Genomic DNA, 14,233 nt, shown 5'->3' with positions numbered 1-14,233 from the left:
AAAATTCCTTCCTTTGTTTGTTGGTCCTTGGAGAATCCAGTAGGAAGCAGTACGTCTGAGCCTCTCTCCCGGTGTGGGTAGCATTCTGGAGGTGTTATAACTGGAGTGACTCTAATGAACACGCTCTCCCTTCTACCCTGTATTGTTCTCAGTCCCTGGAGGGCTGTGCCCCCCACCTCCCTGAGGAAAGACATTAATACTAGTGGCATGAACACCAACCCTTCTACTCTCCTTGCTGATGGGTGACTGGCAATGCCATAACAGCACCTGGCAACAGAAAGGACGAAGCTAACGGGGATGTTATGAGCCTTAGATGGCAGGGGTGTGTTTGGATGTCTAGGACAAAATGTTTGCAGGGTGGAGCGTGTGTTTGGAGAAAGGATTTCGGACCCTCACAGTACCCAAGAGCTACCGAATTAAGACTTATTATATAGTGCTTCCACGTTATTGGGATGGGGGAGAGGATAAGAGGGAGAGCAAATCAGGGGTTACAGTAGATTGAAGCAGCAGGAGGAAGGCTCCACACCAACCAAGGAGGAGGGTGGCTCTCCCAAGACTTTCAACAGCCCCAGACTCAGAGGTGGATGAAGCTCTCCCTATACTTGTAGCAGAGAGGAAGCTGAACTCCACTCCTTCCCTTTCCCCCGCTCATACTCCCCTCACGTCAGTTCCTGGAGAAAACTCTCTCCCTGTAGTCTGGCTGAGACCCATGAGCTCACCAAATATTAGGGACAGATTTACAACAGTGGAGGAAATTTCTGCCCTAATTGTTCTGGTGCTATTGGCAGTTCCTGCCTTAAGAGTGCTCTTAAAAAATTAAAATGGTGGCACTATTATAGGAATGCATAAAACACTCTGTCTAAATGCAGGGGGCCTGTTTCACATTAATCAAAGACATTCCTTTCCAGTTCTATCTTCTTCTCTCCATTGTAGAATATATTTGAGCATATTCCCAGTGCAGTAAGAAGGCAAAACCAATCTCTTGGGCACACTATGCTTTCAGTAATATCCACACTAGTGAAACCCACTGGTTTGGTAGCAGTGTAAATGAAAGCAGATATAGACCTATTAATTTGTCTGTTAAGGCTAGCATTGGCCTCTGACTGTGTTTTGCTGCATTGTTGGGCTATGCTATGGGAATAGTTCTGTTTAGCGTGGCTATGGCTTGAGAGCTATGGATGTAAAAGAGTCGTCAAATAGTCAAGTACTCACATTCCACCCCCCTTGCTCCCTCTAAATCAGAGGCAGGAAGGGGCGGGAGCAGAAGCCGGATCCCCCCAGCACTGTTTCCGTGGTGCCAGAAGGGGAGCAGGGAAGGCAGAGGTGCAGCTGTGGCTGCCTTTTAAACGTAGTAAGAGCCAGGTGGTGGGGTTACCTCCTGGGGTCGGGGAGGTGCAGTGGGGTTAGCTCCCAGGGCCAGCATGAGCCAGGACTAAGCAATCCCAGTTCGCACTGGCTCTGGGACACTGCGGCTCTGCTGTATGTCTGACTCCTGTTAAATTTAAACTGAAGAGCCACAGCGGGGATAATAAGTCCTCTTCCCCCTCCGCCCCAACTAATCGAGTAGTGGAAATTCCATCGACTACTCGATTAGCCGATTAATCAGAATTTAACATCTCGAGTGATAACTGAATCAGATCTCCCTTTTGCCATCAGAAATAACTATATGAAGGGGGAGTGGGTTAGGGGAAGATCATCAGCCACTGAGTTTCAGCCAGGCACCAGAGATTAAAAACAAAGATAGACCCAAACCATGATCTGGATTTGAACTTAAAACCAGTACCTATTCCTATTATGCACTGAACTAAAATGCCCAATTCAAGCTACCCTATCTGAATTTTGAGGAAAGCCCAGCTTTGGATCTAAGATACAATATTTGGATCTATCTTTAGTTAACAGAAGAGGAGCCAGCAGGAATGATTAATCCCTAAGTCTACAAGCCATTTAAATCGTGTTGCCCAAGGTCTAGAAAAGTAAGTTATCCCTGTACACTGCACTGGCAAGACCATTACTGGAATATTGTGTCCAGTTCTGGTGTCCTCATTTTTAAAAAGCTATTTAACAACCTGGAAAGGTTTCAGAAAAAAGTTACAAGAATAATTTGGTCTGGAATCAATGCCTTACAGTGACAGATTTAAGAAAGTCAGTTTATATATATAGTTTAACCAAGAAATTATTAAGAGGTGACTTATCACGGTCTAAAAGTACCTACATGGGGTAGAAACTTTTGACAGTATCTAGCAGAAAAAAGGTATAATGAGATTCAATAGTTGGAATCAGAAGCTATGCAAATTCAGACTAGAAATAGGGCACACCTTTTTAACAGTGAGAGTAATTAATCATTGGAACAATTTACCCAGGAATATGGTGAGGTCTCCATCACTTGATGTCTTTAAATCAAAACTGGATGTGTTTCTAAAGGATGTGCTATAGCTCAGACAAGATTATGCAGAAATCACTATGTGATGTTCTATGGCCTAAGATAGTCTGGAGGTTAGAAATTATCATAATCATCCCTTCTGGTCTTACAATTTTCTCCAAAAATAAAGGAATTTCAACAATTTAGTATATAGTATGCAGTGAACAAGGAAGACTGGGTGTTCCCTGAGCCCATGAAGTTCAGAATCTACATGGGAAATCAACATGATGGAAGAATCTTCCAAATAAATGTATTGAATAATCTTCAGTAGTGGTGGGTTTTTTTGTTTTTGTTTTTGTTTTTTAATAAAAGCTCAACAAATGAGACAGGTACAGAAATGCAAGATACTTGCAAATGTCAAACACACTTCTCTATCAAAGTCAAGTCACAAGTTGGGTCAAAATTTCCTTTCAGTGAGGAAATCTTCATGCTGGGCAGTTGGGTATGCATGTGAGTTACATGTCATGCTTTCTGTCCAACAAGCTAATAATTTTGAAGGCATGGTATTAGCTGGGTTGAGTAGCAGTGGAGGAAGACAAGTACAGAAAGAAGCAACAGGCAAACACAGGTGACTATTGTAGATGCAATAGGTGATGTGGACAGGGCACATGTAGGAGTATATGGACATGGGACAAAGGGGAGGGAGACCAGTGCCCTAGAAGTGCTGAAAGACTAGATTCTTTCCCTAGCATCAGGGACGAGGTGTGCCTGAGAGGATATTTTAGGGCAAGGATTCTTATGCTGTATGGTAATGGGGAAAATTTTATGAGAAAATTTGTCTCATAGATTATCTGCCCTCTAAAATCTCAATCCTAGTTGTCATTCCTGCCCCACATGATCCAGCAGCATCCACAGAACAGAGTTGCTATCTGTCTTGCCAGAGCACCTGAAGACCTGGCGTTTAGCAAATTAATACAATTATGTCAACTTTAAATCAGATTGGCTTCCTTTCCCCTAAAAGCAAAATTTTCACTCTGTTTCCCCTCTCACTGCCCTGCCTGACAGCAGGTTACTTCAATGAGATGAGGCTCTGGCCCCACCATCAGCTCCTGTTTTGATTCCAATGTTAGTCTCTCTGTTTGGACATAGCAGCTTCCTGGTGAGCATCCTGCTAGGCTCACACCTCTGGCTTTACAGCTGCAGGTGTTTGCACCCTGCAGTGAAGCGCCTCGGGATGTGCATCATATGATTGGGAGCAGTAAACACTCTCAGAACCATCATCAGCATCAAAACACTCTGCTGGCCAGAGTTGGAGAAGTGCTGATATAGCGCCCAAGTGCATCACCAAGTGAGCCAACCCTGGGAGATTCATCCCCTCCAAGGTGATCTTGCTGAGTCAAATTTTGCCCTGGTATAACTCCACTGAAGTGAAAGCCATGGTTGAATTCAGTCCTTTGTATTTTTCCTGACCCATGAAAAGAATGCACAGTGTGGGGAAAAGTACATTTTCACTTTATTTGAGCCATTTCCTTTCTTCAAACAACAACAACAACAAAAGGTTTTAAAGACAAACAGCTCATACTTTCTCAGTGTCTAACCACGGAGTTCCCCCATCCCATTCTACAGAAGAACCACTTCCTCCTCCCTTTGCCCTCCTCCAGCCAAGACATGAGCCACCAGTTAACACTCACGCAGGTGTGCCGGCAGTCTGATCGCGTCTTCTTCCATCCGGATCGCTCGAGGCACTGGGACATGTAGTGGTGATGAGGAAGGGTAATTCACTACTGGGCTTGCTGGAGGTGTGTATGAAATTCTTTCCTGCTATTAAAAATAAGAAGTCGAGAGAGAGAAAGAGAGAGAGGACAATGTGAACTTTGGAACAGAGGTGTGAAACTAAAACAGGGGACGGGTGGGGGAAGTGGGTGGAAGGAAGGAAGTGTGTATGAGTGGTGGGGGCGAATAGCACTTATTATGCACCAGACTGGCTAGGGAACCACTCACAGTGCAATTTGTCCACTTGCTCTATAGCTCTGCAGGCGTGACATTCAAATCCCTGGAAGTTCCAAGTCTGCAAATTGCAGTCAAGGACTAGAGAGAGTTTTCAAGGTGACAGTTTTTCATCTTGATAAGGCCCAATAAGTTTCCCTGTGTTTTCTCAGAAGTATTCTGAAGGAGGAAGGGGAAAACAACATAACGATGGGGAAGGTTTATGGGGAGGGTTTTTAAGTCAATGTAAAACTTACAGGAGCTCCTCTATGTGTGTGTGTGTGTGTATTTTACACACATAACATTCTACAGTAAGTGCTCAAAGCACAACAACTCCTAACCACACACTGCAGTGCTCTGGGCATAATTTTTAAATACTTAACACTTAAAAAAATCTTCAGAACATTCTACCCAAACTGAGTAATTAGTTGATTTGCTGTAGTATTTTCTTTGCTGTAGAGAACCATTTTGTATTGCTGGTTACTTCAGCGTTTACTGTAGAGTAGTTTCTCTAAACAAAATCGGTCTAATAAAGTACCCATTTCCACTTTCTGAAAGGCACAGTAATGTTTATCCAAGTATTACACAAGATTCACAACTAACAAGATGTTTCCTATTATTACTACTACTCATTGAGTTGTCAGTAGTATGGTTGTACCGAAAGGTCCCACTAGCATCAATACGCACACACACGCACAGCGGAACAGCCCCAGTCCTGAGCTGCTGCGATTCATACAGGCAGCCTATACTGCTTGCACAGAGGCCCATTAAAATCCATTCAGACTGAGCAATCTGCCCATGTGGATTGCACAGTAGGACCAGATCTAAAAATAGACAAGCGAGAGAAAGGGCTATATCATACACGCGGTGTTATTAGAGGGATGAATTGCAAAAGTCATGCAAGTTTCACAAGCTTTCGTCCGTTCAGTTTTATTCCCTAACAAGTTTGTCCAGCAACCTAAGATCACAGTTGCCAAAGGGGGTGGAGGAGGCAAAGGGGGCAGTTGCCCCAGGCCCCTTAAATCACCACCAGAACACCGCTGGCTGCTTATAGTCCCACCCCTTCCACCTAAGGCCACGCTCTTCCTGGGCGGAGCTGAACCCTCCCTCCCCGCCCCCTGTACACACACACATTGCCTAGAGCCTGGCAAAGTCTGTCACTAGCCCTGCCTAAGATCAAAACTTTATGTGCTCCAGTGGGAAAGTTCCTCCATATTTTAAATGTGTACTGTAATCACCACTCAAATTATACCCTTTGTAAATAAACTAAGCCACAATGTTTGCAGGAGCACAGAAATCATGTGCTATATACTCCCCTGCTGGTTCCGTGTGTTATTCCCAGAAGCTGCACTGACTGCTGACATTTTTGAGGACAGGAGTACAACTTAGCACAGATGTGAACAAAAGGAGCTATGCTTGCTCGTTTCACATTTTCAATAGGGATGCAGTAAAAGCTATCACCACTAAGCCCCTCCTCACCACAGTCTCTGTCCAATGGCAAAGGACAAACTTACTGACAAGAAAAAGAAAGTTATTTCTTTTAAAAACAATAGCATGCTAGGGATCTGGATCGACAGTCTCCTCTGAACCTTTGTCTTTTAATAAAGGAAATGGAGAGTAAGGCCTTTCACCTTCTAGTCAGGGTGGCAAACCAAGTCCAGGGCACTCTGACCTAGAAGGGTTAGCTGCTCAAAGGTCCAAATGAAATGCATTGTTACTCTCAGTTCAGAATCTACATAAACAAAAATCAACATTCTAAAAACCACCATTACAATTAACATTCGTTAGCATCTTTGCTGTCCGACTCAGCAGAAAGGCCAAGGTCAGATTGTACATAGAGAATGAATGACCCCTACAGGCAATATCATTTCTCTTCTGGATTTAGGCATATTGACACAGCATTGCTGAGAAGGTTCTATTGAAAAAAGAAGAGGCTTCTCTCTGCTCTGTGGAGAAGTTGTCATCTCCAGGGATTTCATTACAGCACCCTTTATCACACAGGATTCTTAGTTAAAAAGCTGGGACATTTTACCCTGGGGATATCTGAGATGGTGAAAAAGCTGGTGGACAAAGCTGGCTGGGACCTTTGACTATTCAGCTTTGGTATTTATGCCCCAGCCCAAGATGGCTGATTCTGTGCTTCATGTTCCAAAGACGTCCGCACCACAATGGTACTGAGGGGAAGCCTTGCACTTTCACTGGCGTTTTGCTCTCTCTCAGAGTTGGCACATGCAAAACAAATGGAGAGGTGGCAGAAAATGAGACCAACCACCTCCTAGCATTCCCTTTCGTGATCCATGGTTCAGGTGCCTGAACTGCATTACAGCTTGCTCTTTTGTCCAGTAGGAACCCTACTGAGATAGGGCCAAACTGATGCCTTCTTCTGCACAGATGCACTGGAGCAATGGTTTTCAGCCAGTGGTCTGTGGGCCCTTGGGGGTCCACAGACTAGATCTAAGATTTCCAAAGGGGTCCACAACTCCATTCAAAAATGTTTAGGTCTCCACGAAGGTATAAAGGCTGAAATCCACTGTTCTAGAGCACTGGTTCCCAAAGTGGGGTCCTCAGGCACCTAGGAGCCCATCATGAGTTACGAAGGGTCCATCTTGAGTCCAAGCCGGAATGTGCCAGAACTGCATTGTGGCACTTTTGCCTCATGAAGGACACCCTCTTGCCTTCAAAATGGTGCTTTCTGCCATTGACTCTCTCTCTCATGATTCATGTGTAAGGGCATGCAGTGGGGTATCTCACCCAGGAAGCTGGAGAGCCAACTTAGCCTGGCTGGGGAAGCCTCCCAGCAAACTCCATAAACTGGGACTCAACAGTGGAGACATAAAACCCAGCTGAGGGATCCTGCCTTCAGGTCCCTAGAGGCCAGTTCCCAGGTGGAACCCTGCATGCAGGCCTGGGGCTTACTAGCTCCCCCACAGCCAGTCCTCCCCTTTCCCTGGCTGGCTCCAGACTCCCCTCAACAATTGTCTCTCCTTCCCCCAGGGAGGGGAATCTCACTCCCTATGGGTTGCCGGGCAGACTCTGACCCTGGTAGGGAGGGGGAGCCAAGGCAAACTCAGAGTACCTCTCCCTGAGCTGCCAGCAGACATGGCCCTGGGAATCTAAGTAATCTCCTTGGGGGTTACAGGTATGTTCTCACACCAGCGGGGCATTCAGGTAGTACCAGACATGAACGGGATCATGGACGCTTAGTAAGATGCCAAAGGGGTCCTTGAGAGAAAAAGGTTGGAAACTTCTGCTTTAGAGGGAAGAGAGGCAACAAGAAGCCTGACTCCGTCAACCTTAAACGGGTGGGGCAGGCCTGTCCTGCAAGCCATACTTGCAGCTCAAGCCTCACTTCAGGTAGGCACTTAGGCACACATTTAAACACCTTCCTGAATCAGGGCTTCAGAGAGGAACAGTAGGCGCTCCAGAGGACCCTTCCTCTGGATATCAGAAGAAGAATATGTTGGCTGTGCCTACGACAGGCAGGATGCATCAGCAGAGATGCTGTGCTATATGAAGCTATCATGCTTCTTTTCCCATGCTATACCGCTTAGCCTGTGGTGTTTAAAAAAACATTATACCAAAAAAGGGCCATTTCACAGAGATTGCTAAGTGAATGTGTCTGATCCATTGTTTTCCTGTATTCATATGTTCAGGACAAATAGAAAAGAGACCAAAGAAGGCTGTTGTGAATCAAAATGTGGGCTCATTTGGACACAGTCAATATTTCCATCACAACTCAGACTACAGTAGCAGGTTGTCCAACAGCCATAATTGCAAGTGAGATTTTCAAAAGCACAGGCAGCAGCTGGGCTCCCAACTCTCTTTTATGCCTTTTAAAATCTCCTCCCATAGCAATGCTATGTATTGGTACAGCACCTTTAAGACAAAGATCAAAGAGACTCTACAGACATTAGATATTCCCAGTTTACAGATGGGTATCCTAAATTATAGAACATCTAAGGCCCAAATTAGCTAAGCAATTTCAGCATTAAGATGCCTTGAAGAAAGACCAGCAAGTGCATACTACAGTGGAACAGACTTAACAAATATATCCTGAAAATGCAGCCCTTCCTAGCTAAATACTGCATAGTTATTACTGGACCGATTTCCAAAGGTCCTGAGCAAGTCACCAGCAGGTAGAGTTCAGCTCCTTTGAAAATGAGACCGTAAGTAATTTGGCCAAATTCACACAGCAAGTCAGCAACAAAGTGGTAAAGGAGTAAGTATCGTTCTAGTTCTGTGACCTACCCTAACCCTGTGTTCAGCCACTGGACAACCCTCTGGCTAAGCCAAAACGTGAATACTGAGGGTCATATTTGATTGCTTGGTTGGTTTTAGACCCACATTTTCAGAAGGTGTTTGTTAAATCCATCCTATTTTAGGGCGCATTTAAAATCTCCACATCTCCAAAATTACTTCACTTTCCTCTATGGGTTCTAGAAAACAAAACAAACTATGTAAATAGGTAGATATTACCATTTTAAGGTTATACAACCAGATCCTTAGCTGGTATAAATGGTTATCACTCCTCTGAAGTCAATGGACTCATAGAATGTACCTATACTGGACCATAGCTTGAAATAAGATATGCAGTTTGAGCTACACAAATTGTGTATCTTATTTTGATCTTATTTCAAAATAGCTTATTTCATGCTTTGGCACTGTCTACACAGCGCCAAATTTTGAAAGAACCCACTATTCTGAAATGTCCCTTACACCTTGTGGAACGAGGTTTACAGGGACGTCAGAATGGCAAGCCCTTTATAGTTTGAAATAATGGGCTTGCTGTGAAGACGGGGGTTCCTCATTCCACGAGGAGTAACAGTTAATTCGAACTAAGGGCTTAGTTCGAATTAACGTTTCACTGCTGTGTGTAGCCACACGGCAGTGAGTTTGGGCTAGTGAAATTTCAAAAAGGCAACCGGATGGGAACATGCAAATAAAGCCCAGGATATTTAAATCTCGGGCTTCATTTGCAACTCCAGTTGCCTCATTTGCCTACCTAGCTCGAATTAACGAGCTAGTATAGACATACCCTGACAGTTTAAAAGAGGCAGATGCTATAGTTAATTAAACTATTTATTCCCCCCATCAATTTAGTATTTCCCTTTGCAGTAAAGCCTCTAGGGCAGGGGTATCCAAACTTTTTTCAAAGAGGGCCAGTTTTGATGAAGTGAACATGCGTGAGGGCCGACCATTTTGCCTGACATTCTTTGAACCATTAAAATTAAATGCAAATTAACTATTTTATGCAAAGTTTATTGCAAACAGCATACTTTTCATTTTGTCACATGGATGACAAATCTAAACAGGTGTTAAATCACTCTGCCTTTCATATCTGAAGGCCAGATGAAAAAAAAAATCCAAGAAGCTGAAATATATGTCAGGAACATTGTAAAGTACATTACATATTATTGGTCATAAAGGTTGTCTGTCAACTTTTAAGTTAAAAAAATATGAACAGGAACATAACACCAAGTATACATGTTGTGTCCAAATATATTTATAACTGATTTAGACCAACTGACATTAACTGAGATTTTACAATGTATTCATCTCAATACATATGGATTCGTTGGGGGCCATAAAAGATAGATATTGCCAAATTACCTGTGGGGCCATATTAAACCGGAACATGGGCCGCAATTGGCCCGTGGGCCAGACTTTGGACATGCCTGCTCTAGGGAGTGGCGCTGTAGGGTAATGGTTAGAGGACCAGGTGGGGAGTCAATATGCTTCGGCCTGTTACCCAGTTATACCACTGACTTGCTGCATAAACTTGGGCAAATTCCATTGATTCCCTATAACTCGGTTAATTACTGTTTGTCAGGGAAGATTGCTAGTGAAGAGTGCTACCAAAGAGCAAAGTGCTATTCTCTTCCAGATTTACAAGCTGTTCGGATAGACTGGGAAAACCATATCCCACAAGTCACAAAATCATCAGCCTCAGATAATTGCAATTTACAAACAATTTCAAAATCACTCTTCCATAATATTTTGCTTGCAGCCATAAACTCATCAGGAGGATGCACAGGTTGGCACAATTCCTGTTGTCTTGGCTTTTGGAAGGCTTCCCTTCAGCTCCTAGCAAGCTAGGAAAGTTTCCAGGGAGCCTCAGGCCAATTACAATAAATAAATTAAAACCCTTCATGGATACCCTACCTTTGGGGTTTATTCCATTGTCCCCAGTCTGTTAGGATAGGGAGCCTAGTGGTATTTGGACATCCAGCCAAATAACAGGCTTGCTAACAGTTTGAGGGATACAGCTGTAGGTAGCACAGCCCTTAAGCAGATGCTGAAGTTCCACTAGACTTTAACCTATGCACATGGTTAAGTGCTCTAGTAGGTAGAGATGGATTTAAACATGTGCTTAAGAGTGTGTCTGAATCTGAGCTTAAGACAGGACCTGGACAACACATTTAATTTGTGCCCTTTATATCGGAATATAGAGTGCTGGGTGCCCACTTACTGGAAAGTCCTTAAATCAAAGCACCAAGTAAGGAAACTATAAGCTACATTGATCATTTCTGAAGTCATAAACATTCACACACCACTGGCTAAACTCACAAAGTCATGTCCCAGCACACACTGACTTCAGTCTGAAAAACCGGGAAAAATCCACTGGGGACAGAAGCTGCTATGGGTTGTTTGAAAGTCTGAATCAGGAACATGGAGGCGAAGACCACAGGACAAGTCAGAAGAGCTGGGGGGATGTCATTTTATTTTTGGCAAAATTCCAGTGCACTTTATAAGACCGGCCATACTGGGTCAGACCAAAGGTCCGTCCAGTCCAGTATCCTGTCTGCCGACCGTGGCCAATGCCAAGTGCCCCAGAGGGAGTGAATTGAACAAGTAATGACCAAGCAATCTCTCTCCTGCCATCCAGCTCCACCCTCTGACAAACAGAGGCTAGGGACACCATTCCTTACCCAGCCTGACTAATAGTCATTAATGGACTTAACCTCCATGAATTTATCTAGTTCTCTTTTAAACCCTGTTATAGTCCTAGCCTTCATAATCTTCTCAGGCAAGGAGTTCCATAGGTTAACTATGCTCTGTGTGAAGAAGAACTTCCTTTTATTTGTTTTAAACCTGCTGGTCATTAACTTTGTATGTACACTTTAAAAAAATCAGAAATTTGGTGGAGTTTCAAATAAGAACAGCTTTTCCCTAGGCTCAAACTACTTAAATTAGGCCACTGTAGTCCCAGAAGTCACAGCCCTAGCCTGTAACACTCTCCAGCTTCCAAGTCCCACAAGGAAACGTAAAAGCCTGACCATCCTATTTTAGTCCCTACATACCGAGTCCAGTGGAGCCGCACACACAAAAACTGATATATATGTTTGCAGAAGCAAAACAACCACTGAAAAAACCATAATGTACAAATGCAAAAGTAGCCCCAATCACAGGACACTCAAAAGGAGATGGAGGCATGGCATTTCATGAATGAATATTTTTCAGTTGTTGAGACAAAGTGACACATGACCTGTCCAGTAGCTTTCAGGATAGCAAGATGGCTGACTTGGTTCAGCAGCCCCAAATAGGGATGTAAGGGAGTAGTCGAGTCAACTCCTTGCATTCCCACCCACCCCTGCTTTGCTGCCTCTGTATCAGGAAGCAGAGCCGCTACAGGCTGTGCATTTAAAATGTAATAGGAACTGGGTAGGCAGGCAGCCTGGCTCCTACTGCCTTTTAAATTGTAGAATTGCAGCAGTAGGGTTGGTAGGTGTCCGGTTTTTTCCCAGACAGTCTGGTAAAAAAAAAACCCCAGAAAATACCGGACATGCAAAATGTCCGGTATTTTGTTTTTCTCAGATGAAAGGCCATCAGGGACATTCTTCCCCTGCTGCATCTGGTGGGGGCAGAGGAAGCAGGGAGCGCAGGAATTTATTTTGCTCAACAAGTTTGGCCTCCTTTTTTTTTCCCTCAACCAATTTTTTTCCCCACCATGATCGTGATTTTTTGTGAAAGTATCTGTCAGGGTTTAGCTGGGACTGAGCTGGGTTGCCTATCAACTAATTGAGTAGTAATTCTATTGACTACAAGATTAAATACCCACCTCTTAGCATGCCTAGCCCCAAAATGATATTTTAAAGGCCAATATCAAGTCTAGATCCCTGCATATAGGGCCACTCCTCTTCTATATGTAATGATATCATACAGTGCCAGGGTTTAGTTTCCCATAGTGGAAGTATAATTCCAGTTATTCTAATTCCCTTTACCTAAAAATTCTAATTATCCAAATCCACAGTGTGTCCCTTATGTAGCCATATGTTAATTAATCACGTATAACTCCTCAATTAGCCTCTTAGTACCTGTTAGTGCTCATCAATGGTTTGGCAGTGAGATAGCAATAAATCAGATAATTACTAATTCACAAAAAAATTATATTCATGGTAGTTTTGAACGCAATGTTGGTGTTTTAAAGACTCGGGAATGGTGTATATTTTTATCTTTTAACAAAGTACAAAGTATTAAGCAAACATCAGCACGACTCCCTTCCATATTTCTGTATCAGGGAAACTGCACCTCAAAACAGCATTTCCATTTAGCTGAATGCCCGGCACTCTGAAAGTTTGGATTGTTTCCCAGGCCATTCAAATGACTGGGAGTGTACTGTGTACGCTTACCTCCCAGTCTGTTTATCTCTGTGTCACCCTACGTGTCTGCCTCCTTGCTCTTCCTGTTTATCTAGACCAGTGATTTTCAACCATTGCAGGCTGCATATGCAACTCTCTATGTGTTACGTGGGCTGCACCCACATCATATACACTACTGAATGGCCCTGAGGATGTCATGTGGGCTGCAGCTGCATGGCGATTGGGCCACAAGTAGCTCATGGGCCACCAGGTGAGAACCACTGATCCACACTCTTTTATGTATACTGTCCTAGGGAGTTTATTTCACCAATAGGTGGAGACACAGTAATTTGGACCTTGATGGCTATCCCATAGAGGTCAATAAGGGGAAACGAAGTGTGAATTACCTGCCCTTTTATTCTGACAACTGATCCCTCCTGGATGAGGTATAGGGATAGTCTCTGGTACCAAGGATGTTTGTTGTCACTGCCCTGGGAATAACAGGACTTCAAACTCTCGCACTGTCACTCTGGCAATAGAGACCTAACTCCGTAGGCACTGGGGCGATCAGTTGCGTCAATTTTATAGGGACAGCACAGATATTTGAGGCTTTGTCTTTTAAAGGTGCCTATTACCCTCTCCAACCCATCCTGATTGTTCACCCTTGCTGTCTGGTCACCCTAATAGGAATGCTTAGTCCTGAGGCTGAGTAGCTGTCCTAGAGAGAGGCTTCACAGGTGTTCCAGCTCTGTCCCTTGGCTGCAGGGAAGGAAAGTACTTCTGCCCTGCAACTGAGAAATCCCCTCCATCGGAGCGAGCGGGAATCTTTCCCATGGGACGGTCATCAGCCTCGGCAGAGCCCGAGTTTTCATGTAAAACAGAAACAAGCCAAGCAAGGCTGCAAAAGTCAATGGTCCAAGCACACACAGCCTGGAAGCAGCATGGTGACATCTGTCTGAGTCTGCAGAGACACAGTGCCACTGCTGCCATCTCCATTCGCAGCCAACAAGTAGGAGGAAGGTGGAGAGATTTCCTGGGAAGGCTGCTGCTAGGAATAACGGGGAAACTGAGCAGGAAGGGGGCATGGCTTGGGGGGGGGGGGGGGGGGAGACAGGAGAGAGGCAGTGGATTTCAGCCTGGTGAGCAAGTGTAGCATTGGGTATATTTTCCAAGCCATGTCCCTGCTCACATGGTTTGATTTTATGTTGCTGAAGTCAACAGAAGAACATCCATTGACTTCAGTGGGCTTGAGTTAGGCCATTAGTCATGTACTCTGGCTACTTACAGGGAAGAAGATTAGACCTTGGAA

At 44.3% G+C, this 14,233-nt stretch overlaps 1 protein-coding gene across 5 annotated transcripts in view; it reads right to left on the bottom strand.

Moving 5' to 3' along the window:
- ETV6 (ETS variant transcription factor 6) overlaps positions 1–14,233 on the bottom strand; it is a 165,014-nt gene that overhangs the window by 99,974 nt on the left and 50,807 nt on the right. The window contains exons 2-3 of one of the 5 annotated variants that reach the window (XM_075901018.1): positions 4,361–4,525; positions 4,051–4,180 (exon numbers count right to left, since the gene is read on the bottom strand). The exons of 1 other annotated variant lie outside the window; for it this stretch is intronic. In XM_075901018.1, the coding sequence (XP_075757133.1) occupies positions 4,051–4,087 (37 nt within the window). In that variant the 5' untranslated portion in view covers positions 4,088–4,180; positions 4,361–4,525. The remainder of the gene's footprint in view (positions 1–4,050; positions 4,181–4,360; positions 4,526–14,233) is intronic. 3 more of the 5 variants (XM_075901025.1, XM_006115482.4, XM_006115483.4) reach the window with 3 other exon arrangements.

This window comes from Pelodiscus sinensis, chromosome 1 (genome assembly GCF_049634645.1).
Source record: "Pelodiscus sinensis isolate JC-2024 chromosome 1, ASM4963464v1, whole genome shotgun sequence".
NCBI classification, from domain to species: Eukaryota; Metazoa; Chordata; order Testudines; family Trionychidae; genus Pelodiscus; species Pelodiscus sinensis.
Note: the sequence above shows the minus strand (reverse complement) of the source record. Positions and strands in the feature narration are given on the sequence as shown.